At 35.8% G+C, this 22,875-nt stretch overlaps 3 protein-coding genes across 4 annotated transcripts; all 3 read left to right on the forward strand.

Annotated features, from left to right (window-relative positions):
* The first annotated feature begins 419 nt into the window (after nt 1-419).
* LOC137723329 (uncharacterized) lies at nt 420-4,026 on the forward strand. Of its 2 annotated transcripts, none has more exons than XM_068462494.1 (5): nt 420-1,069; nt 1,724-2,037; nt 2,149-2,205; nt 2,420-2,889; nt 3,267-4,026. In XM_068462494.1, the coding sequence occupies exons 1-5, from the start codon at nt 696-698 to the stop codon at nt 3,573-3,575; spliced, it is 1,524 nt and encodes a 507-aa protein (XP_068318595.1). In that variant the 5' UTR covers nt 420-695; the 3' UTR covers nt 3,576-4,026. The 2 variants fall into 2 exon arrangements, with proteins under 2 accessions (XP_068318595.1, XP_068318594.1); XM_068462493.1 differs by having other exon boundaries at nt 2,411-2,889; nt 3,267-4,025.
* A 3,017-nt stretch (nt 4,027-7,043) lies between these two features.
* Nucleotides 7,044-10,527, forward strand: LOC137721805 (uncharacterized). The gene is made up of 2 exons (XM_068460816.1): nt 7,044-7,275; nt 9,727-10,527. Exons 1-2 carry the CDS (start codon nt 7,247-7,249, stop codon nt 10,463-10,465), a joined length of 768 nt encoding a protein of 255 aa, XP_068316917.1. The 5' UTR covers nt 7,044-7,246; the 3' UTR covers nt 10,466-10,527.
* Nucleotides 10,528-16,745: 6,218 nt separating this feature from the next.
* On the forward strand, nt 16,746-22,728 carry LOC137722932 (protein IQ-DOMAIN 13-like). Its single transcript, XM_068462059.1, has 6 exons — nt 16,746-17,171; nt 18,145-18,260; nt 18,775-19,254; nt 20,005-20,244; nt 20,880-21,011; nt 21,799-22,728. Exons 2-6 carry the CDS (start codon nt 18,168-18,170, stop codon nt 22,555-22,557), a joined length of 1,704 nt encoding a protein of 567 aa, XP_068318160.1. The 5' UTR covers nt 16,746-17,171; nt 18,145-18,167; the 3' UTR covers nt 22,558-22,728.
* Nucleotides 22,729-22,875: the final 147 nt, after the last annotated feature.

Below are 22,875 nucleotides of genomic sequence, written 5' to 3' on the forward strand. Positions count from 1 at the left end.
AATGTTATAAAGTGATTTATAATATGAACGGCTCCGATCATAAACACAAAATTCTAATAAATCGGCAATGAATTATTTTGAGTATGAACTCTTACCTCATTTAGTACTAGAGTCTAGTGATATTCCTCTTACTTGTAAGTGAGAGGTCTTATGTTCGATTCTTGTCAAAAACGAATTTAAACCAAATTGTTGCTGGTTTTGATACTTAACTCACTCCATTTCTTAGGTAGATAATATTGTTCTTTCAAAAAAAAAAAAAAAAAAGAAGTTTTGCTCTTTCGGACATGAAAATAGTGAAAAATCTTTTATAAAGAAATGCAAAAGGCAAATGGCAGACTTCCACGTGTTAACAAAAGCGGGAAAGCCTTAACTCTGTCTTGGAATAAGAATAGGAAGAATTATTAGGAAATTGGAGGCCATTGTGTAATTTGCGTTTAGGTTTTTATAACGTTACGCACTCACCACTCCCTACTTGCTTTCATCGGCCGCCATCACCCACCCACCTTCTCTTCTCTTCTCTTCAGCTCCTCCCTCACTCCCACTCTCCGGTACCCCTCTCTCTCTCCGTATGCCAAATATGCATGTATGTTGTGGTAATGGTCTGTACTGTTGATATTCCAACATCAATTCCTCCTTGATATTATAAGGAAGCATTCTTAAATCGACGTTGTAAGAACAGAGCTCAGCCGGTGGCTATGGCTCCTGCCCAACCAGACATGGAGGCTGACCAGCTCCAAGACTGCAAACCATTTGTCAACCCAAAAGTTGAACTTGTTGATGATGATACAGATATCAGAAGGGCTTCCTTGCCAAACTCTGCTTCGGCATCGGAGGGAAAACACATGGCTCCAGTCGTCGACATTGATATAATTCAGTGCACAAGTAATCAGGACAGTACTCAGCCTGATCCCGATGCAACGGATGAATATTCAACCTCATTTGCCGGCACTACGTCCGACACTGACAATTTTTCTGGATTTTGTGAAGAAGGTGAAGTGCAGTCACACTCGTTTGAGGACAATGCTATGACATCTTCTTTTGATGCATTTGCGAGTACATTTCAAACCAGGTGTGTGTGCAGCTTTTTACTTTCCCTCCTCGTAATTTATTATTTCTAGTTTATATCTAGTTACTTGATATCCGTTTGTAACTTGCATGCTACTTCATACATGATTAACTGCTACCACACTCAAGCTTTGGAATGACACGATGAAACCCTTTGTATTATGCACATCTTGATTGGAATTTTGGAACAATCTAAATTCTAAACGTGAAACTTTACCACTAAAAACTTGTTAGTTTCTTCCCTTTTAAGTAACCCACAGCTGGACTTGTGGCCAGGGGAGGCTGAAATGCGTGAGTCTTCTCCCGAAAAGGATGGATAACCGTGGCTTGCCACCGGTTGTCCCCTTTTTTTTAAAAAGTAGCTTGCTAAGTAAACTTAAGATTGTCAGTGCGAGTGCGACCGCCCTGTGCATAATTTTTATGGGTGTCTTAATCATGAAATAATATTGTCTTTCTAGATGAAACAACAATTATCCAGTCTAAGGTTGTTTTTCCATCCAAAAACACTGGGCAAACATTCTCTGTCTCTCCAATTTTACAAGTATGTAAACATAGACATGGGTTTTTGATACTTCAGTGTCATCTTTTCGGCATGTACTTCTGGGAGATAGTATAACCCCTCACGTGAATATCCCAACTGCCTTTGTTTCTAATTCAGGAAGAAGAAGTTGACAAATCACTGGAGGAGCTTTATACGTCCTGTAATGTGGCGCTGCAAATGGATGGAATTGAGAATCAAAGAAATTGAAGCACAAGCACTAAAGTATTCCAGAGACCTTCGAGTAGCATATGATAAAAAAAGACATACAGGATTCGACCAACGTACTTTGGAAGAATTTGGTTCAAAATCATTGCCATTTTGCAGTCAACTCCGCAGAAAGAAAGCTATGAAGAGGAGGAAACGCAAGAGAGTTGAAGACACAACTGATATAGCATCATACATCTCAAATCATAATGTCTTTTCCTATCTTGGTGGGAGCTTCTTCTTTATATTAAAATATACCATGATTTTGCTCATTCACTCTCCTTCATAAAATACACCTCCTGCGATGATATTTATCCTTGCATTATTATGTATTGCAGAAAATAAAAGATCCGATCCTGACAGCACGTCCATTGCTGATGACTTTAATAATGCAGGTATAGTTCTTACCATTTGTCGTTTCTTCCTCATGTTGAGCTGTAGGACTCTTCATTCTTGCCAATCTCAATAATCCAGCAGCCTTTTGCATTGTGTTCTTAATTTTTTTTTTTTTTCTATTTTTTTTCTTTATTCACTAGTCCAAGCATAATTTGTTTCCTTAAGATTGACTCCGAGACTAATTTATAATTGTTGAGGGGATAGTAATCACAGAGCAGAGTGCTGATTACAATGATAAACTCGGTACTGGTGATAACTGGGCATTCTTTGAGTACCGAGATGGTGACAAGTCTTTGGAGCATGTCCTTTGGAAAATTGAGACAGTGCACTATCGGGTTCACAAGTTAAAGTATCAAATGGATTTGGTGATGTCCAAAAATGCTGCTAGGTTTTCTTCCAGCGAAAATTTGAGCGTTCTTGTACCCTGTGATGCACAGACCAGCTCTGCACATAGTCCAGCATTGTCTCCTGGCAATGGAGAAACAAACTCTGCGGGAGCTATATATACTTCAGCTCAACATGTATCAGGCTACAATGTTGGGGATCTCGCAATGCCTGAAAGTGTAGTCTCAAGTTTTGTGGAGGGAATCACTGTTCCTGATATAATTGAAAGCACTGTGGGACTACCGTCTGCTGTTGACGTTACCTTCCATCAGCCACAGTTCGGAGACTCAAGCGAAGATGTAAGTCTTCCCTATGGAACGTAACTTTCATTCCACAACTTTCCTTCAACCTACAGCCAAAAATATTTCTACTATGTGATGATAGATGCATATCACATATCAAATACGGTAAAATTGACAGTGGATGTCATCTCTTCAACAACTACCACATGTGGACATTAATTTTGTTTTAACAAAGGGCCTAATTGGGAGTTAAAAAGTTACGCCAAACCCGAAATTTTCCCATCATATAGTTGAGATAATTAATTGATATGGATAGCAGCTCAAAGTATTTTTGTTTGTGTATTTAGTAGGTAATATAAGATACCTTTTTAGTTGCCTTTTGTTTCCCTGCATAACAGAAATGGATCATAGGGTTTTTATGTCATCTCTTACAGATTGTGGATAATGTCCTGACACATAATGAGGCTGCTGAAGCAGAGAAGCGCGCTTTCCAAATGATCAACGACCAACCTAAAGAGGAACATCAGCAACCAGAGAAAGACTTACAAGAAGCCGTTTTTCCAACTCCACAATCAGAACCTGCTCCATCGGCAGAAGTTGCTGTTCCTCAGGAACAATCAACTCTAGAGTCATGCTTGGCTTCCGATGTAAATTTTCCTAGAAACAAGAGAAAGCGAGGGGAGCGGAAAGCAGGTTCAGTTGTTTGGAGCAAGAAATGCTCAGGCGAGCCCGATAGCCAATGAGTTTCATTTCCTTAAATTATGCTGGTTCATGGAACTACAGAGACATTTCCTCTTCTTTTTCACATAAGTGGATACACGAGCTTGTTACAGTTATTGTGTAATAGCACTAGCTGTATATAGAGAAGTGGTTTCAGTTCCTAAGTTATGCCGTGGTTTCGGTTCCTAAGTTATGTCGCGGTTTGCGGCAAGAGCCAGTCTAGTGTACTTTGACAACTGATATGTGGAATAGTTGGTCTAATTACGTGTTCCATCAACAAAAAAAACGTCTGAAATCTTTAGGACCCGTTTGATAACTATTAGATATCATCAATGGCTTCTCTTGCATTACCCGGCCTGAGCGGGTTTGTTGCTAAATTGTTAGTGTTTTATTTTTGGAATACTTGCTAGTCAACAATAGCTTTTAGCGACAAAAATATTTGACTTTTGTAATGGCAATTGGAATGATATTAACTCCTATTTATTATCTATGTTATGCCAGATGTTCTATGGATACAAGCTTACTAATGTAAAACCCAATTTCGATTGATTCATGCGATACTTTTTTCTTTTTAGTGGTGAGATTATGTGAATGATCTACTACTGATTTTGCTTTAAAGTAAAAAAATAAAGTCGTTTTCTAATTTTAGTCTAGAGTGAAAAAATAAAATTAAAATAACACTAGACTGTAAGGTTAAGTGGTTAATAATTAATGTAAACTTAAATAATCATAAACAGCTACATACACATAACAGGCATTCCTCATTGATGTTGTTTTTTTTATGTTGACATGGCTTGGAGAAGATGTATTAATTAGCTTAATGAATCATTTACATAACTGTAATTGAAATCAAAACACGGAATTGAATTCTGATTACGGAATCACCCCGAAGGTTACTAATTATTGCGGAATCAAAAAATTGATGGAACACACTATTGAAAGTCAAGAGTGGGTATTCCATATGCAGCATTAGTCATCTCATATCGTCTAATAACAGTTAAGAGTGGGTATCCGGAGCTATTGGTTAGGTTGATGATTAGGGTGTAGCTGTCACCTTACTTCTAGTTAGATCTTGTATCTTCCTTCCCATACTTCTAGGGTGGTTAGAAGTTTTTTGCCTTACCTTCTTTCTGCTCCCTGTTTTATGGAGCTACCGTGTAGGAGTGATTCAAGGGTGATCAGTGTGTTGATCACACTTTGCCCTATATATCTTGTATTCTTGTGTTGTTGTTTCTCTATGAAAGATATATACAAACAAACACTTAAAACTCAACATGGTATCAGAGCAGGAATAACCGGTCTTTGTGATACTCGTTGCTTTATTCTTCAAGCTTTCTTTCATGGCTGACGAAAACCCCATCCTTGAGTCTGATGCTGATAGCTCACTTGGAGCCAGTCATTAAAATCAACCGGAGATTAATGTAAATCCAAATCAAAGGTTGAGTTCTGTGCTTCTAAATGAGTTCAACTACTTACCATGGTCGAGGGCAGATTCACTTGCCTTAGGAGGAAGATCAAAGCTAGGGTTCATAAATGGAAGTATTGAAGCTCTTGATGCTTCCTCTACCACTAATGAATCTTGGCTTAGCAAGGATCAGTTGGTCATATCTTGGCTCCTCAATTCCATGAAGAGAAAGATAGCTGAGATATTCAGCTACTCTGAGTCATCCTTTCAACTATGGAAGTCTGTGCAAAAGATGTACGGAAATCAGAATAATGCAGCCCGTGTGTTTCAACTTAAAACAGATATCACGAGCATGCAACAAGATGGAAAACCTTTTGTTCAGCTACTTGGAAGTCAAATTTAAAACTCTTTAAAATAGAGTTTTAGCGGATTTACAGTTTTATGTGGAGATGCTTTAAAAAATGACCCAAGCCATCTCTAGTGTTCATTACTATCTTCTCCCCCAAAGTTTTTATTCTGAGCTTCCAATTTTGTGCAAGTTTTCTTGGGTAAAATTGATGACAAATGTCAAATTCATTGGAAACCTTGGGAGTTGATGTGTAGGCTTGTGTAGGCTAAATGGTGGAGAAATTTTCAATGTGCTAGGAACACAACTCAATATATCAAATGTTATAATACAATTGGTTGAATTTTTTTTTCGAGTTCCCAACAATTATATTATTATATTTAGTGTACCAGGCCGTGTTTCAAACATGCGAGCTGATACCCCACATATCATAATACAAGTAGAGGGACATATATGGAAAAATCTCTCCCAATCATGATGTCTTTTTCCTAATGCGACAGCTTTTAGGTTCTTTATATGGACAAGGAGCCTCTCCGATTCATTTTGTGGGGATTCTAAGGATTTTCATATTCTAACCGTTCATCGTACATCGCGTGGCCAGTTTTCGTAAGGTACTATTTATGTTTAATTTTAAATAAAAAAATTAAATGATTTCTGACTGCATGACGAATGCCTAAGATTTGAGGTTTCCTAAGATCCCCACAATTTAAATCAGGATGGGATCCAAATCCTCTTAATATAACATCTATCACAAATGAATCATGATGCCATCTGTTGTAGTTCGATGACCCAAAGAGGAAGTTTCTTCTAATTTTGAGGATTCCGCTCTAGCAGCAAAGAAGGCAATTTCTAATGTCTAACTCGGCTAATTTCGCGTTTGAGTGATTATTTTTTTGTAAGGATGGTTTTTATGGAAAGAGCTAGGCGGTTGAGGTGATGGAAATACATTGTTAAAGTAGGGTCTAGGAGGGTGTCATTCAATATGATGAAAAAGGCTTTTGGGTAGGGTTGAGATATTAAACGCTAGGCATGAGGTATGATGCGTGCCATAAGAGGTACAGGTTGATCCCCATATGATAATGATATGATTCTTGTGCACAAAGGCCAGGCCAGGCAGGCAAGGCATGTCTGAACACATAGATGCTTTAGCTTTCCTCCATGCTAATAATCATAGACATTGGGAGGGAGGTAACCATGATTACAATCATTTGGGTAGCTTTTTAGCTTTATATACATATATATGATATAAGATTTATTCGCATTTTTTTCTTTTCTTTATGCCTGCTATTGTTTATATGATATAAATTATCATATCATAACAACCGAATCAAAGTGGTATATTATCATTACTATACTAACCGAATTAATTGACACATCGAAATTTGATGTATCAAAAATTTGACATAACATTAGTAATGTATTTTGAGATACTAAAAAATTAATATGGTAATTGATATGGAAATTTTAGTACGATAACTGTACCAACTCAATCCTAATTATATATATCCAGGGGTTCTCATGTGATTTTTCTAGTTCAAAGGCATAAAATAAACACGAAGAGAAAAACAATTTGTGAAAATCACAAACCAAAATGATATCCTTTAAAAGTTATGAAGGGAGCTTTAGTAGTTACAGCATGATACATAAAGCAAAGAGATTTTGAATTTTGAAACTCTCTCTCTCTCTCTCTCTCTCTCTCTCTCTGGAGGAGTCAGGCCTGCCAAGTTGCCAAAGAAAAGGAGGTAATAAAGAAATGGAGTAAAGAAAAAGGAGCACATTGCCATCTCCATCTCTATCTTTGGATCAGAAATTGGAGCAAAAGCAGCTGCAGGGTCCTCCACATTATTCTCATCAACCCAAATGAAACTTCTTCTTCCTCCTTCTCCTCCTCTTTCTTCCTCTCCCATCTCATTATTCTTCACCTGGACCTGCATTATCTGTTCATGCAAGATCCAAGTAACTCACAAGCAAGGTATGCCCATTGCCCACCTCTCTCTCTCTCTCTCTCTCTCTCTCTCTCTCTCAACACGCACACCCTGCGTACATTGTAAGCTTGTAGGTACATAATCATATCGCCTAATTGGATTATTAGTCTACGGTGATAAAGGTTGTTAGAAGCTAGTTCATGTGGTAAAAAAATTAGGATTTAAGCTCTTGTGATAAAATTTGTTAGAATTTAAGCCCAAAATTGAAATTTCCGTCAACGTTCCGTTAATTATTAGCACGTGAGCCATATATATTAGGCTAAAACGGAATTCTCCGTTAATTGTTAGCATATATTAGGCTAACTTATATTTTTAGTCTCACATGTTAGTCTCATGTGCTAACAATTAGTGAAGAGTTGAGGAAATTTTCAATTTTGGGCCTAAATCTTAACAGACTTCACTACATGAGGTTTAAATCCTAATTTTTTTTATCACATAGTCTATCTTCCAACTATCCTATCACCACAGAAACTCAAACTATTAATCCAATTAAGCCTAATCGTATTTACATGAATGTTATGGCACAACTAATTTGAGGCCTGCATGCTTCTTCAATGTTGATTAAGTAATTGCTGCTTTGTATATAATTTATATATATATTGAGTTTAATGTTTACTATATCCAAATGGTTAGAGTGTTTTGCTAGTCTACTAAAGAGAAAGGAGAATATAATTTTGGAATGCTAATTCATGCCTATTAACAAAGTTAATCATATATTTCAGGGGGTTTCGGTCCATTTCATTAACATCACTTTGGGTCTTGTCCATCTAATCTAGTTACAAAGATACGGTCCAACTCAATTGAAAATTCTGCCACATAGACTATTTACATCCAACATGATCTTCTCCGGATCCTTTTAGGGAGAATTCTATAGATCAATGAATTATATTCATTTATCGTACACAGTTTTTGTCAAGTATTGTTTGTATTTAATTTTAAATAAAAATATTTAAAATAATTTCTGACTGCATGATATACGATGAACGAACATAATTGGATTATTACTTAAGTGTTGATTAACGTGCTTGTTTTATATTGTTGACACATCATTTAGTTTGAAATTTTAATTTAAAATTTTGGTCTCCCTAGCATTACTCATTTTAAAATATTACCCCACAAGCCACTGATTCTAAATGGTAGACTACTCGCTTCATCCCTAAATCCAAGCCATCTATCGTTCCTATCTTCAATGTTATTATTACTTGATGAGAAATGTTAGAGACTGCATATGTACACTATATTGATAAACCATCTAATATGACAAGAGTTTCATACAATTAACATTTAATAAGATAAATTCATTAATTCACATGATATGCATACATTATTTAATGCATCAGATGATACATTAATATAGTACAAAAATGTAGTGTACCCGCATTTCCCTCCTTTATCACCGTCAGTGTGAGACATATTGTACAATGATTGCTTTTGACGTGAATAACTTTTGCACTAGTAGTAAACTCGACCCTAAAATAAAATTAGGAATAATTTTTTTTTAGCAAAAAAATATTATCTACAATAAAGGAAGGGAATAGACTTAGCATCACAATAAATTAGTAATAATATAGTTCAAATTTGTCTTCTATGAGAATAGAACCTAAGACATCTTATTTATAGTGAAGAAAAAAATCACTAAACCGTAATACCGAATGGCTAAAATAAGCAACATTAAATCCATATAACTTTTTTTTTTTGTTTAAAATCATGAATTCGGTTTTCCAAAATATCCTAGCGTAGAAATTAATGAAAATGGTTTGAAAACTTTGAGTTTTAACAATAAGGACAAAATAAAGGGTAAAGTGAATAGTACTAGGATTGATTTTTTAGTGTAAAAATGTAATTTTTCGTTAAAATGAATAGTACCGAAAGCTTTTTGTTAAAATTGTGTAAAAAATAAGCTGACTCATAATATAAAAAAAGAAATTTATTAAGTAGGACCAAAAGTGAACGGACCTAAATTGATAAGATAAATATGTAGGATTAAACCTAATAATTAACTACGTAATTGATCTAATGTCTAATTATCTCTATGTTTTATGCATTCATAGATGTTTTCATTGTCTTTATCTCGTACCTATTGACAACTAACATAATCTTATAATTTGCACTTCATCTCTATCTTATAAGTATTTTTTTTAATACATCGATATTTTCACACTAAGGGGAGAGGGAGTTCGGCTAAGTCACACAATGGACAGCCAAATTTGGTATTGAATTCGCCATCCACGAGATTCGAACCTAAGACCTCTCACTTCCAAATGAAGAGGAATACCACCAGAATGTAGTACTAAGTGGCCTATCTTATATGTATTAATCAGACAATATAAATTGAGACGCTTCCTTTCATATTGACAAGTTTTTTTATTTGGTGCATGTGAGATAGTTATCTTGGGGATATTACAGTTAATATAACGCACTTGTTTTTGAATATATAGGAATAAGCCTTGGTATCAAAGAGCAATTGAGATGGGCAGTTTATGGAGAAGCATCAGCAATACTTCCAAGTCCACACAAGTTCCAGTGTCAACTTCATCCACGCTATGGAAAACCGCTGTTAATGTTAGGAGTGGGCACTTGGAATCGAAAACCAAAACCGAAACACGAACCAAACCATGCCCGCCTAATGTCCAAAGTGGTGGCAGTAGTACTACTACTGGAACAAACAATCACACCTTTTCTGCAGCTTCCAGTTCCAGTTCGAGTTCGAGTTCCAGTAACAATAATATTAGACATGCCAACAAACTGCGAAAATGTACCTCTCTAAAGGTTGCCACTTCATTTACAAGGGTGTGCCTTTGTGCATCAATATCTTCCTACAATGAGGTTTTCAGAGCTGAGCTTCCCCCAAGAAGAAGCAATAGTTACCCGAGAACGCGATCGTATTCCAAGCCACTTGGTACAACTAGTAGCAGTACTACTGCACAAACACCACAACAAGCAATGAGCGCAAGACGACATAGTACCGACCAAGGAATCAGAAGAGTGTTTCGAGGTAAGTCATTGACCGACGACGTGTTGATGAGAAGGTTTGTTGTAGAAGAAGAGGCAATGATGCAAGTTAGAAGGAGAAATCAAATGGAAGTCATAAGGAGGAGAAGTGTGATGAGGAGGAAGAGGCTTGGCCCCAGTCCTCTTAGTAGAATGGTTATGGCTCAGGTTCTGGAGGAGGATTAAAACATTTTAAACTTTCCCCTCATTTTCTTTCTGTGCCTCTTTCATAGTCCTTTTTCTCTTATTATTATTTGTGGTCAAAAGAAGAAGTGCCACTCTCTCTCTCTCTCTCTGTCTCTAACACATCTTTTTCAAGAATTATGATCTGAAGAACTTCAACTTGTTTGACCACTGGTCTGGAATTCGTCACCTTGAAATCTAGAAATTTTTCGAGAACGGACTTTTTGGAGCCTGCATCCTTCGTTTTGTATTTCTTCTCCAATGACAACCATGGTTCTTTGGATGTCTTGCAGGATGCATACACATTGCGAAGAGTATCATCTAGTCCTTTAAAAATGCACTATGAGTCCAAGCATCAATGACATTTATAGTGTCTTTGTCAGGGTTTTCTGTCAAAAATGACACTCTTCCTTCACAGCATGTACAAGATGTAACGTTGTTAGGTAGAACAACATTTTTTTGCTTTGCCAACATTTGAAGTCTCATCCCTTAATTTTGTGGCTTTTTGGTATAAGGGTTCTTGGTGCTACTTGTTAGACATATTCTAAAATCAGAAGAACAAGACATTATGATCACTAATATAATGAATAAATCAATATAAAATAGAGAGGAACTAGCAATTCACTAGCAAATAAATATAATTTGAAAACAGAAAGAGAAATTCACTAGCAATTGCAAATGATATTTTACTGCAGTGGCATAAAGCAATATTGTTTATGCACTTTGGTACAGATTCATAAAGCAATCATGTTTATGCATTTTGGTATAGACTCGATTTCTACCGAGTCTCCTTTCCCTAATAGTTAACTGTTTAACCCACTAACGCTATTGTTACCCGTAAACCTCATTTGTCCTATCGACACACTTCCTGTTAGGCCTTGTTCGACATCAAATCATAACTCAACATCCAGCACGATATTGCATGTTTTGAGCCCAGTTGGCTGGCATGATTTGTGTTTTTGGGAGTTATGACGAAAAGCCCACAGTACAATTCACTTTAACCAAAAACCATATTTTTATACTAAAAGGTCAATCCTGGTACTATTCACTTTACCATTTATTTTGTTATTATCGTTAAAACTCAAAGTTTTCAAATTATTTTCATTAATTTTCCTATTTTTAAACCCAAAATGCATCATGGTGTGGTTACGCATAGCCCACATCTTCATGGCTCCAAGCCTCCAAGGTTTTTGTTTGAGACAACTCCCGAGTCTTCCTAGGTGGTACATAATAGAAAGGGATAATCTTCAGATCCCTTTTTATCTAATCCATCTAGTTCGGGATCCAGACCGTTGAAATTTGATCATACGATTACAAACAAGGGAGCCTTTAAAAGTGATAATACTTGTAGCCGTTGGATCAAATTCCAACGATCCGAATTTCAAAATAAGTAGATTCCCTTTCCGTACATAACATAAGACAACACTCTCGCCTTTTTAAATTGATGAAGACGCATGGTTTGTAATGATAAATTGACGAAGACAAAGCTCCATTTTGGACTCTTATCTTTTGTTTTTAGTGATGATAAATGTAATTGAATTACTTAGTGGGTTAGGATCGAGTATACTTTTTTTTTTAAACAAACGATATTATCTAATTAAGGGATGTGGAAGTGAGGTAAACTTTACAATAGGCTAGTAATAATATGGTTCAAATTCATCTTTGGCGAGAATCGAATTTAAAACCTTTCACTTATAAGTGAAGAACAACATCACCAGATCGTAGTACGAAGTGGCAAATCTGGTATACATTTTTTATACACATTTTGACATCTATTTCATAATGTATTTTTTAACGATTCGAACTATTTATATTGTAGTATATCATTAATAGATCATATTCACAAAAAAATTAGACAAATTTAAAATCATTAATACATTTTTTTGTAGTGAAAAAATGGACACATATGGTCTACAAAGAAATATGAAAAAGAAATGCTTTTTATTCAAAACGGTCGATGAGATTTGAAATCAAATAAGTGGTCTTTAAGTTTGTCCACCATCAATCATTTTGGTTCTTTTGTGAAAATATCTATTAAATAAGGATCAAAATGATAAAAATCCCTCAGTTTAATAAACAATCGGCAAAAATAATTTGACAACAAATTGAAGGTATTTTTATCATTTTCTCCTTATTTAACGAAGATTTTTTAAAGAATGACAAAAATGATTGATGGTTAACAAACTCAATGAAATATTATTTTTCTTACTTGTTCTTTTAGGTCGCCTAAGGTATCTAAAAGGTTAATAAAAGTATCTAAAAGGCGATAAGGTTTGGTTGAACAACATAGTTGACCTACCAAAACTAATTTCCATAATTAGGAAAATCTTTTGACTATTTATTATTTAAGGGGAAGAAATCAATTAAACATTATTGCATCTCTTTTGTCCTGGATATGCATTCTCATATTGTCACGCACGTTATGTGGACTGATAGCATTTAGTATTGTCACAAAGTAACATTTAGTATTATACCAACGACCCTTCCATTTTTTTTTAGCCACTTAATTTTAATTATATGTATTGTCTATTCCATCCCATACTCATTTTTTATTTTCAAAAGATAGCTCTAATGAGTTAAACGGTTCGCTAGGAAATGTTTTTAATATGATTGAAATCATTTTTTGTGAAATTTGAAAACAATTCTTAGTAGAAATTCAAGTGGATCCTAGAAAAGCACTTTAAGTGTTTCTTGCAAGAAGTAAATATCTGATGTTTCTTCCAAAAAAACATCTAACATGTTTTTGGAAGTCACAATCAATTCAACCAAAAATGTTCAGTCATTTAAAAAATGCTTCCAAATGATCTCTTAGTTGTTAGAAGGAAGGTGAATTAGTGGAAGTCATACGCGCATTATGATGAATATATATAATTGTTTTGTATCATCGTGATAGAACATCGTATGTATCACCATATTCCGTTATCATTAAAGACAAAAAAATATTTGAAATTGAACAAAAATCATTTTAATATAACCAACTTTCAACACACGGGTCATCTTTGTAGCATAGTTCAGGAAGTGTGCGTGGAAATTTGGATCAGATTAAAAGTAATGGAAAAGAGAAGATAATTGTGATGAAAGGTCGACTTTCATCTCCTATACTGCAACCCAAATTAGGAGTAGAATTATCTCTCCTCTTTTATTCCCTATCATTCCCTTTCCTCCTATTTGAACGGTCACGGTTAAACCACGTTAAGATTTTATATTAATTTTTTATAACAAAAGAAAGACAAAATAAGAGAATGTGAGAGGAGGGAAGAGAATCCTAGTCTCCCAAATTATGGCTACATTTTCGGTTTACTTGGGTTTGTTTGTTTACTTGAATTAAGGGTGGCTCTACTCACACTTTCATTTTTACATCTCATACACATTTTTTAATTTTTATTCATTAATTTTGTTCAATTCATTTAATGGGACAACCGAAAATTCAGAGTGATATGTGAAAAGTAAAATTAGGTGTGTAGATATCACCACTCTTGAATTTAATAGTAAACTAGCAAAACTCTCTCACATCTATGGCTTTTATAGAAAAAGCAATTAGAGTGTCCAAGTGGGGAAAAAAATTGGAGCCACGATCTTTGGATTTTAGCCCAATTGATGAACTAAAAATATATGAGTATGGAGCAATGATCCTATTCAATAACATCATTAAATATTTCTTCCAAAGTAAAGGGTTTAATGAGGCCAAAAAATGATGAAAGTTTTAACGTTGTTACCCAAAAGGATCATTGCTCCACATTGTAATAAATTCACGAACCAATGCTCATAAATTTTTAGTTTAAGAACCAAAACTCCAATTATACTAAAGTCAGGAAGCCATTGCCCCAATTATCATATCAATTTTCATTGATATGATAAGAATATTTTTCTCTAAGTACCGAGTTTGACACTTATTTCCATTGAAATGTAAAGTTATCAAGAGCTTATATGTTAAAAATTTAAGAATTAATCAAGAAATGTAATTAAAAAAAAAAAATCAAGAAACGACTTAATAAAATCCCTCTAAATTTTGTCAAACGATAGGCATTCAGATCACTTTTATTTGTTAACTATTTGAAAATTCAAGACGTAAATTACATGGAAGGGTAAGAAACAAATTAGTGAAACTCACTAATTAAAATGTGGAGATATTTAGTACAGATAATGTTGTTGGTACTAAAAATAATCTCATTGTTCACTCCTCATTAGTGTATATATATTATTTTTTTTGTAAATATAAAAACTTTGTAACAATGAAATTTTTGTTAGAAGTATGCCTTGAAAGCTGCTTTATAGCTTTTGGAATACTTATGTTGTTAAATTCTTGTTTAGTGTAGGAAGGTTTAGCATGTGTTATGTCCACTCATTCATAAGTATGACTTGTCTCAAGTCATTAGTGTTAGACACTAAGATGAACACATAGGTGTTCAAATTATTGAGTTCATTGAACTACGATCAACAAAGAGTTCTTATATACATGTCATATAAAAACTCATAACTTGCAATAATGCAAAGTTGTCATTTGATCTGAGACACCACAGTTGCTTTATGGGTAGGTCTTTAATCATTTGACAATGTAACAAAGATCATGCTCCATCTCATAGGGTAGGCAGGACAAGACGGCTACGATCAAACGACGTATTAGTAAGTGAGCTTTTGTTTTCAAACTACATATCATGTACATGGTTTTCATAATTGCTTTTATGAATGCTTGTATATCATGCCATGACTTTTACTTAGAAAATGCAAATATTACATACATTGTTGATGTTGTGATTTATGAGTTTTGTGAATCCTATTATGTCATGATCATACATACATTTTTATCTTCTTAGCGCTCGACTGTGTGCGGTCGGAAAGTAAGACTGTGTGCAATCGGAAAGTAACCAGACCAAGCGCTTAATTTGACAGTACTCGGGTCCTACTATAGACTTCCTTCCACATTGATGATTGACGCGTGGAATGCAATTGACGTTTGCGCCTGTCTCTTGGAGTTCCATGGTAAAAAGTTGTTAGGTTTTTCACTCGGATGAAGCAGTCGAAAAGTACTTTAAGTTGAAAGCTCGGTCCTCATGGTCGGCATTGAGGATTTATAGTTTATTAGCTCGAGTGGTTGGTGCCAATGCTCTTCAGCCATCCTTGACGCACCGCTCGATAAATAAAAGCTCTTAGGCTGGTCTATACACCTAAGAGTATCTTCAAAAGAGATGTCAAAATGTCCAAATCAGCAATAACGGTAATAAAAGACAACATTAATGTTTTCCAACCGAGAAGCCAAATCTGATGTGACATGACATGGAATGATATCTCTTCCCCTTGCTGCCAATTTTAACAGCACCTTCACATTTTTTAAATTAATTATTAAATGCTTTTTATTAATTTTTTATTGGTTTTAAGCATTATCCTTTTGTTTCTTTTCATTCCCACTGCAAAGAAAATACATATGAATTTTTATTTTATGTTTAAAATTTGACATATCGGTTGGAGAGCAAAATTTTAAAAGATGTCAATGTGCCACGTAAGCCTTCAAATTTAAATTTTAGGTTTAAAAATTGACATCTCCATTGGAGATGGTCTAATAGCTTGATATGTCGACTTTGTAGGTATTTATAGGCTTCCTTTCAAGGCCTTGTGTCAATAATACCTAAGAGCATCTCCAAAGGAGATGTCAAATTTTAAACATCAAAATGATATTTGATGGCTTATGTGGTAATTTAACATTTTGTACAACATTTTGCTCCACTCGATATGTTAAATAATTACGTTATTTGAAAATTTTTGTTTTTATCTTTTTGTGGCATCCAATATTAAGGCAACCAATCAAATATTTGAAAAACATAACAAAATTTATTATATTATATTAATCTATTAAAAAATTATTTAATAAATTTGATATTTGCTATTAAATTAGACAACAAAAGGCCTTGCCTTCAATTGATTCAGCACCACATAAAAAATTGAAGGCTTGATTGGAGAGAGTTTGCTATCACTTTTACTGTTGTATGTCTACGTGGTAGTTTTAACATCTTTAAATATGCTCAAAGACTCCTAATTTACAAGTAAATAAAGAAGAATACTATGTAGCGTAATATCAAGGAGAGATTTGGTGTAATAAATTAAGAGAATAAAAAAAACATAGAGAGTGAAGGGAGGCCAAAGTTGTAATAAGTGGGAATAATCTGGTGTGGTGGCCAAAATAGTCTTCCCATTGAAGTAAAGTTAGTTGAAGTTGGCCACATTGAGTGAGAAAGTGGCCAACCTCTATTTCTCTTTCTCTCACTTCCATCATCATGGCATCAGACACACAATGACACACAATGACACACAAATCTAAAGGCTTATAAATCCAGCAAAAGGCAGAAGGTGGGAAAGTTGAAAAGTAAAATCCATTCTTTCATACCAGCAAGAACCAGATTCAAAGTTGGAGAGAGAGAGAGAGAGAGAGAGAGAGAGAGTCATAATTCCATCATGAACAACTACCGCTAACCATTCATTTTGATTAATAATATATGTGAAAAAAAAAAAGAAAAAAAAAAGCTTTTTGATGGGGAAAAGAAACAAAGGAGGGAGAGGCTGAGAGACTCTTCCGTCTTCTCGTTGCTTGCTCTTTCTGTGTGTCTGTCTGTCCTTCTGGTTGTAGCAGCAGCTGATTTGTAAAGGGATCCGGCCGAGTGCTGTCTTTGGAAGCTTTGGTTGGTCGTCTTGGAGGTGGAGGAGGAGGAGATATAAGGTACAGATGCCTTGCTTGAATAATCATCTTACTCTGTCTAATTATCTTTATTATTTTTTGTCTTGGAGGAGGAGCAGGTGCATATAAAATGGTTCTCAATTTTAAATAATTTAATTTAATTATATATAAAAAATAAAAAAAAATTTAAAAAAAGAAGAAGAAAAGAGTCTTGCTGTCAGAGCAATTGTTCTCTTCTGAGTTCCAACTGAGTTCTGACTTGGGATGTGATTCTCCTGTGAGTCCTTTCTTCTTGGGATCCCTCCCTCCCTCCCTCTTGATTTCATGTTTGTAAGAGTGAGAAAATTGTTTTATTTTATTTTATTTTTTATAAATAAATAATATTATCTTGATATTCTGTTGTTGTTGTTGTTTGGTTTGTGTTTTGGTTGTCTGGTTTTCTTAATTTATTGAGTAAATTAAATAAGGAACGATAATGATGTCCTTAATTTCACTTTCGTGGGTGTTTGTACTTTTGTTAAACTATAGGATCTGGATTATTATCTGATTTGATAGTTCATCAATAATATGTGTTTTTTTCTTATTGTCTGTCTGTCTGTCTGCCTTCCTGCACAAGGATTTCTTTCTTGCTTTCTTCTTCTTCCATGGAAGTTAACGATCTTCGATACAGCAATGTTGCGCTGCTGATCAATCTAGTAATTGTTTCAGTTTTGAATCATTTTTAATTTAACAAATTAACTGATGCCTGATGGTTGGTTTGTCTGTCAATGCCCCCCTTGATTAGTGTATGTGGGTGGGGACATTAAGCTTAAACAATCAAAGAGGACACATAATTCAAATTGATATATATATATATATATATATATATATGTACGTATATGCGTGTTTTCTGTAAGCTAGGCTTCTTTTGTTAGTGATCGAAACATCGATCCAAATTAGATGTTTTCATCACCATGCAAAAATGTAACTTACTAGCACCTGTAAATTCTCAAGTGCTCTTTCTTGTCCCTTTCAGGTAGGAACGGTAATGCTAGGAACATGGGAAAGAAAGGGAGTTGGTTTTCCGCCATAAGGAGGGTTTTCTCTCCGCATTCCAAGGACAAGGACAAGGACAAGGACAAGGCTGTCAATGTAAGAGAATATGGCCTATTTCTTTTTCCAATGGAGTTTTCTAGATTTATATCACAATTTTTTGAATGTCTCACATAAGCAGACGAATCACAGGTTGACCTTTTGTAATTGTGGTTCTATTCGGACCACTTTTTCCCAAATTTCTAACTTTTAAATAAGTCTATTCGGGGGGTCGTCTCAGAAACATGAGTCAGCTGATAGCTGTAATGAATGTGCTTGTAGCATTTGTACTAGCGAGAATTGTGTATAGATGGTGTTTTAGTATTTACAATATGATTGTTTCGTCTTTTTGGTGGTAAAACAATCATAAATTCGTACTGCAGTTTATATGTTCAATTCAGTTTATTGTATGTCTGCAACAAATGACGGTTCAACTTTGATTAGAGTGGTGCACATTTTTCTTTTAAATTTGTGTAGTGCATAATCATTTTTTTCTGCTTTTCGAGTGCAGCGGTAAATAACGTGCAAAATATTTGCTAACTCAAACTAACTCTCATTGTTAATCATATTGCAGGGTTCAGAGAGGAAAAACACAAAAGAAAAGAAGAAGGGGCTTGGGAAACTAAATCGTGGAGAGACCAATTCATTCATTCCACTGTTCAGAGAACCAAGCAGCGTTGAGAAAATTTTTGGGGATTTTGAGAGGGAGCAACAAAGAGTAACTTTTAGGCCTCCTACACCTGATGAGCAACCAAAGACCCCGCCATTTGTGCCTCCTAGAGTTGCTTCTCCGAGGGTTGGCTCACCAAGGGCTGCTTCTCCAAGGTCTCCTTCCCCAAGAGCTCCTTCTCCAAGGGCTCTCTCCCCAAGAGCTCCTCCTCCAAGAGCTCCTCCTCCTCCAAGAGCTCCCCCTCCTCTAAGAGCTCCTCCTCCAAGAGCTCCATCTCCTAGCACCCTTCATCAACATAAGGAGATTAGCTACAGACCTGAACCAACTCTAAGGAACCACCATGCCTCAGCTACTAAAATTCAGGCAGTCTATAGAGGTTATATGGTAAGCTTACTTTTCACCCATTAGCACTCAAGGGTGGGGTGGGATGTTACGTGTAATGTGAAAACTGGACTATACGAAGGTAGAATTCAATATAGGAAAACCTAATCCCTTTGTTCAGTTCATCTAATTGAAAGCTTTCTAGTGGTTCTACTCTTACTGTGGCCGCATAAGACAATGCATAGTTATGCCTTGTCAAAATAAATAACTCAAATTCGGACATCACTTTTGGAGAACGTTTTAGGTAAAAGGTACTAGACTAACCAATTCTCCAAAAATGTAGCCGTTAGTATAATATAACGTGCTATCTAGAATCTGGTGTTTTGTGTCCTGACTTTATATCATAAAGTTGCAAATTTTATGTGCATAATTAGTTTTTAGAAGCACAGCAGCAGTTCAAATGTAAGTAGTGCTTAAAGGGTTTGACCACCGACCAGAGATAAGATTTTGTTTGGTCTGTATTCATTTTTCTGGTTTACACGTTAAAACTTTATTTAAAAGGTACATTTCCTTCCCGTAGAGGTGTATTGTATAACTCTAGAGGTATGCGGACAGGAGAAAGATAAAAAAGGCTTCTGCATTACTGTGCAGTCGTCATTCTGTCCGAGATCATGCTACATCGTTCTTGGGAAGGTTTTGGTACCATGCGAAGTTGTCTTGAGCAAGCACATCTGGATCAAGTCTAGGTTTTGATAACTATAGGTTATGAACTTCCTGGGAGCCTGTAATGAACTTAGTCTACTTTTTATACAGGCAAGAAGAAGCTTTAGAGCTCTAAAGGGTCTAGTGAGGCTTCAAGGAGTAGTAAGAGGCCAGAACGTGAAGCGTCAGACAATGAATGCCATGAAATACATGCAACTCTCAGTGCGCGTTCAGTCTCAAATTCAGTCGCGGAGGATTCAGATGTTAGAAAACCAAGCACGACATCAAGTCCAAAACAAGAATGACAAAGATGTGGAAAGCACCTTTGGCAAATGGAACTTGAGCCAGCAAGTATGTCTCCATTCATCTGTTTGTTATTCTATGCCTATCTGTTTCATTTGGTTCCAAACATTTAAGCTCATAGCTATTGTAGGGGGCCCTAAAACAAATATAAGGCTAATCACTAACATTACACTAGCACATCCACACACTAACACTTCTTCATTTGTACGTTAATATGGTCAATAATTTGGGGAAAACATGGACCTTACGCATGTAAATAGAACATAAAATTAATAGAAGCAATGGTTCCGATGAACAACAGCTAAGCACTTAGCCGAGTTTATGGTTAACGGGCCTTACAATATGTATCAAGCTGAACACAGCACGATGCATATTGCATTTATATCACTTCAAGGAAAGCTTAAGCTGGTGGAGAATTGGCCGAAAATGTATAGTGATCTTGTATTATGAAACAAGATCTTTTAGGCCGCATTACTTCTCAAAACAGATTAGATGAACCATCTTTTGATATGGAAACCTGTAGACTCACATGACTAACAATCTAAAAGAAGATTACTCTACTTTTTGTGCTAAAAAATGAAAAATAAACATATAAAAACTCCACTACTATGTCTTTAATGTGGTTAAGCACAACATATCTATAAAACAAAGTAGTGCTAACAATTTCAAGGATTGTGCTCTAGTCCGAGACGGCCAATAATGAGGATTGGGATGATAGCTTGCTAACTAAGGAGGAAGTGGAGGCAAGGTTGCAGAAAAAGGTTGAGGCAGTCATGAAAAGAGAGAGAGCAATGGCTTACGCATACTCCAACCAGGTATTCTTTCTGCACCAGTAGCAGTAACCCAACTGAATCTATTTTCTAGTCTCATTTTCTTCAACTGTATGTTATTCTGCGTTCACTTTTCTGTTCAGATAGGGAAAAAACAATCTTCACTTTTATGTTATAGTTTCATACCCTATTAAACTCTGAAAGATGCAATATTAACAATGACGTAGATAGTGAGTGACATCATTTCACCGGACAAACGTCATAATCAAAACCATTTGTTCTCTTTATCATTAACTAAAGACTATCTCAAAAAATTCATTCATGTGCATCGTTCAGATTGATGGTAATGGTAAAAAGTCCTCATGATGGACCGCTAATTTGTTGTATTCATATGGATGACTAAACAGTCTTCTAATCAAATGATTTTCTAAGGGAGCAACGGTTCCGGTATTGACATTTGAATGGTAAAATGATATTGCATCGTTATTGAAGGAGGAATAGGTTTTTACATGATTATGTTAATGAGTTTTTTCTATGCATGGGTTACATAATAGTGGTAAGGTGACACCATCAATCCCCTAATGGCCAAGGTGTAACCCTCTGAGTGTCTTGATCTTAGAGGTATTTTGTGGGTCAGGCCAGTTCCATTGACCTTGAATTCGATCTTTTTTTCCCCTAGACTACAGTAACTTAGAATATCGTTTGCTAAAGAAAAAAAAAAAAGAACATAGTGGCTTAAGGGGTTAATTGGTTTCCTTTGTGCAGTTTTTAATGCAATTGATGGTTATCATATTTCTTGACGTTGCTTTGTACTTTTGTGTAACAAAAACAGCTGTGGAAGGCTACTCCTAAATCAGGTCAAACACCTTTAGCTGATATCCGGTCTGGGGGATTTCCGTGGTGGTGGAACTGGTTGGAACGTCAGATCCCTCCAGTAGACCCTCCTGCAGCAACCAATGCATTGAAAACTTTTCAGTTTACTCCTCCAAGACTAGGATCAGAGCGAAAGCCAAGCCCCCTGGCCCAGTCAAGCAATCAAGGGGAACATCCTTTTCCATTTGATAACAATTTCGACACACCAAAATCGTCAGCAACAACCATTAATCTGACAACAATAAAACCAGCACGAACCCCGCCTCCCACTAATATGAGTAGGACTCCACAAGCAAACAGGTCTGGGCTATCGAAGTACAGAAGAACACCAGCTGATGGAGCTGAATCCCCTTTCGGTTTTCCACTCAAGGATGATGCCAGCCTCACAAGCTGCCCCCCATTTTCTGTTCCAAACTACATGGCTCCCACAGCATCAGCCAAAGCGAAAGCACGAGCTAGTAGCAATCCCAGGGATAGATTTGTGGGGACACCGACCAGTGAGTCCAAAAGGAGGCTTTCCTTCCCTTTGACACAAGGTATTGGGTCTTTCAAGTGGAACAAAGCTTCTTTTTTCTCTAACAACAAGGATTCCAGCTCTCCAATGAATTTAGATAAGAACCGGTCTTTGCAATCTATCGGAAACACGAGCATAGATTCCACGGTTTCAATGCCTGTGGCTCCACGAGCTGGGAGGAAGCCGTTTAAACGATTTGTGTGATTCACTTTCGTATATTTTTCGAACTTTTCTTGTACCTGTCATTCATTGCGGTGTTGATTTTGTTTTTGAGTGTACGGTAATAGACTTGAGAGTTGCAAAACACTGATGTAAAATGATAAAAAGGAAATATGTGTCGTGTGTGTAATATATATGATGCTTTGGATTATTGGATGGAACACGATTTGAATTTTTAGAAGTTTAATAGACAATTTTATTCTACTTTTGCAATTCTTTGACGATTCGTACGACTCGTTTCGATGTACATAACGGGTGCAGAACGTCGCTCGCAAAGTATACAAGTCTCGGGTTTTACAAAGT

Source organism: Pyrus communis, chromosome 17 (genome assembly GCF_963583255.1).
Source record: "Pyrus communis chromosome 17, drPyrComm1.1, whole genome shotgun sequence".
NCBI lineage: Eukaryota > Viridiplantae > Streptophyta > Magnoliopsida > Rosales > Rosaceae > Pyrus > Pyrus communis.

What these genes read in the sequence shown, in the direction of transcription:
- LOC137723329 (XM_068462493.1), top strand. Translation starts at nt 696, where the DNA reads ATGGCTCCTGCCCAACCAGACATGGAGGCTGACCAGCTCCAAGACTGC. An exon ending in TGATGACTTTAATAATGCAG is followed by an intron (nt 2,206 to 2,410) that starts GTATAGTTCTTA and finishes TTGAGGGGATAG; the next exon opens with TAATCACAGAGCAGAGTGCT. An exon ending in TCGGAGACTCAAGCGAAGAT is followed by an intron (nt 2,890 to 3,266) that starts GTAAGTCTTCCC and finishes CATCTCTTACAG; the next exon opens with ATTGTGGATAATGTCCTGAC.
- LOC137721805 (XM_068460816.1), top strand. Translation starts at nt 7,247, where the DNA reads ATGCAAGATCCAAGTAACTCACAAGCAAG. An exon ending in CCAAGTAACTCACAAGCAAG is followed by an intron (nt 7,276 to 9,726) that starts GTATGCCCATTG and finishes TTGAATATATAG; the next exon opens with GAATAAGCCTTGGTATCAAA.
- LOC137722932 (XM_068462059.1), top strand. Translation starts at nt 18,168, where the DNA reads ATGGGAAAGAAAGGGAGTTGGTTTTCCGCCATAAGGAGGGTTTTCTCT. An exon ending in CAGTCTATAGAGGTTATATG is followed by an intron (nt 19,255 to 20,004) that starts GTAAGCTTACTT and finishes CTTTTTATACAG; the next exon opens with GCAAGAAGAAGCTTTAGAGC. An exon ending in CTTACGCATACTCCAACCAG is followed by an intron (nt 21,012 to 21,798) that starts GTATTCTTTCTG and finishes TAACAAAAACAG; the next exon opens with CTGTGGAAGGCTACTCCTAA.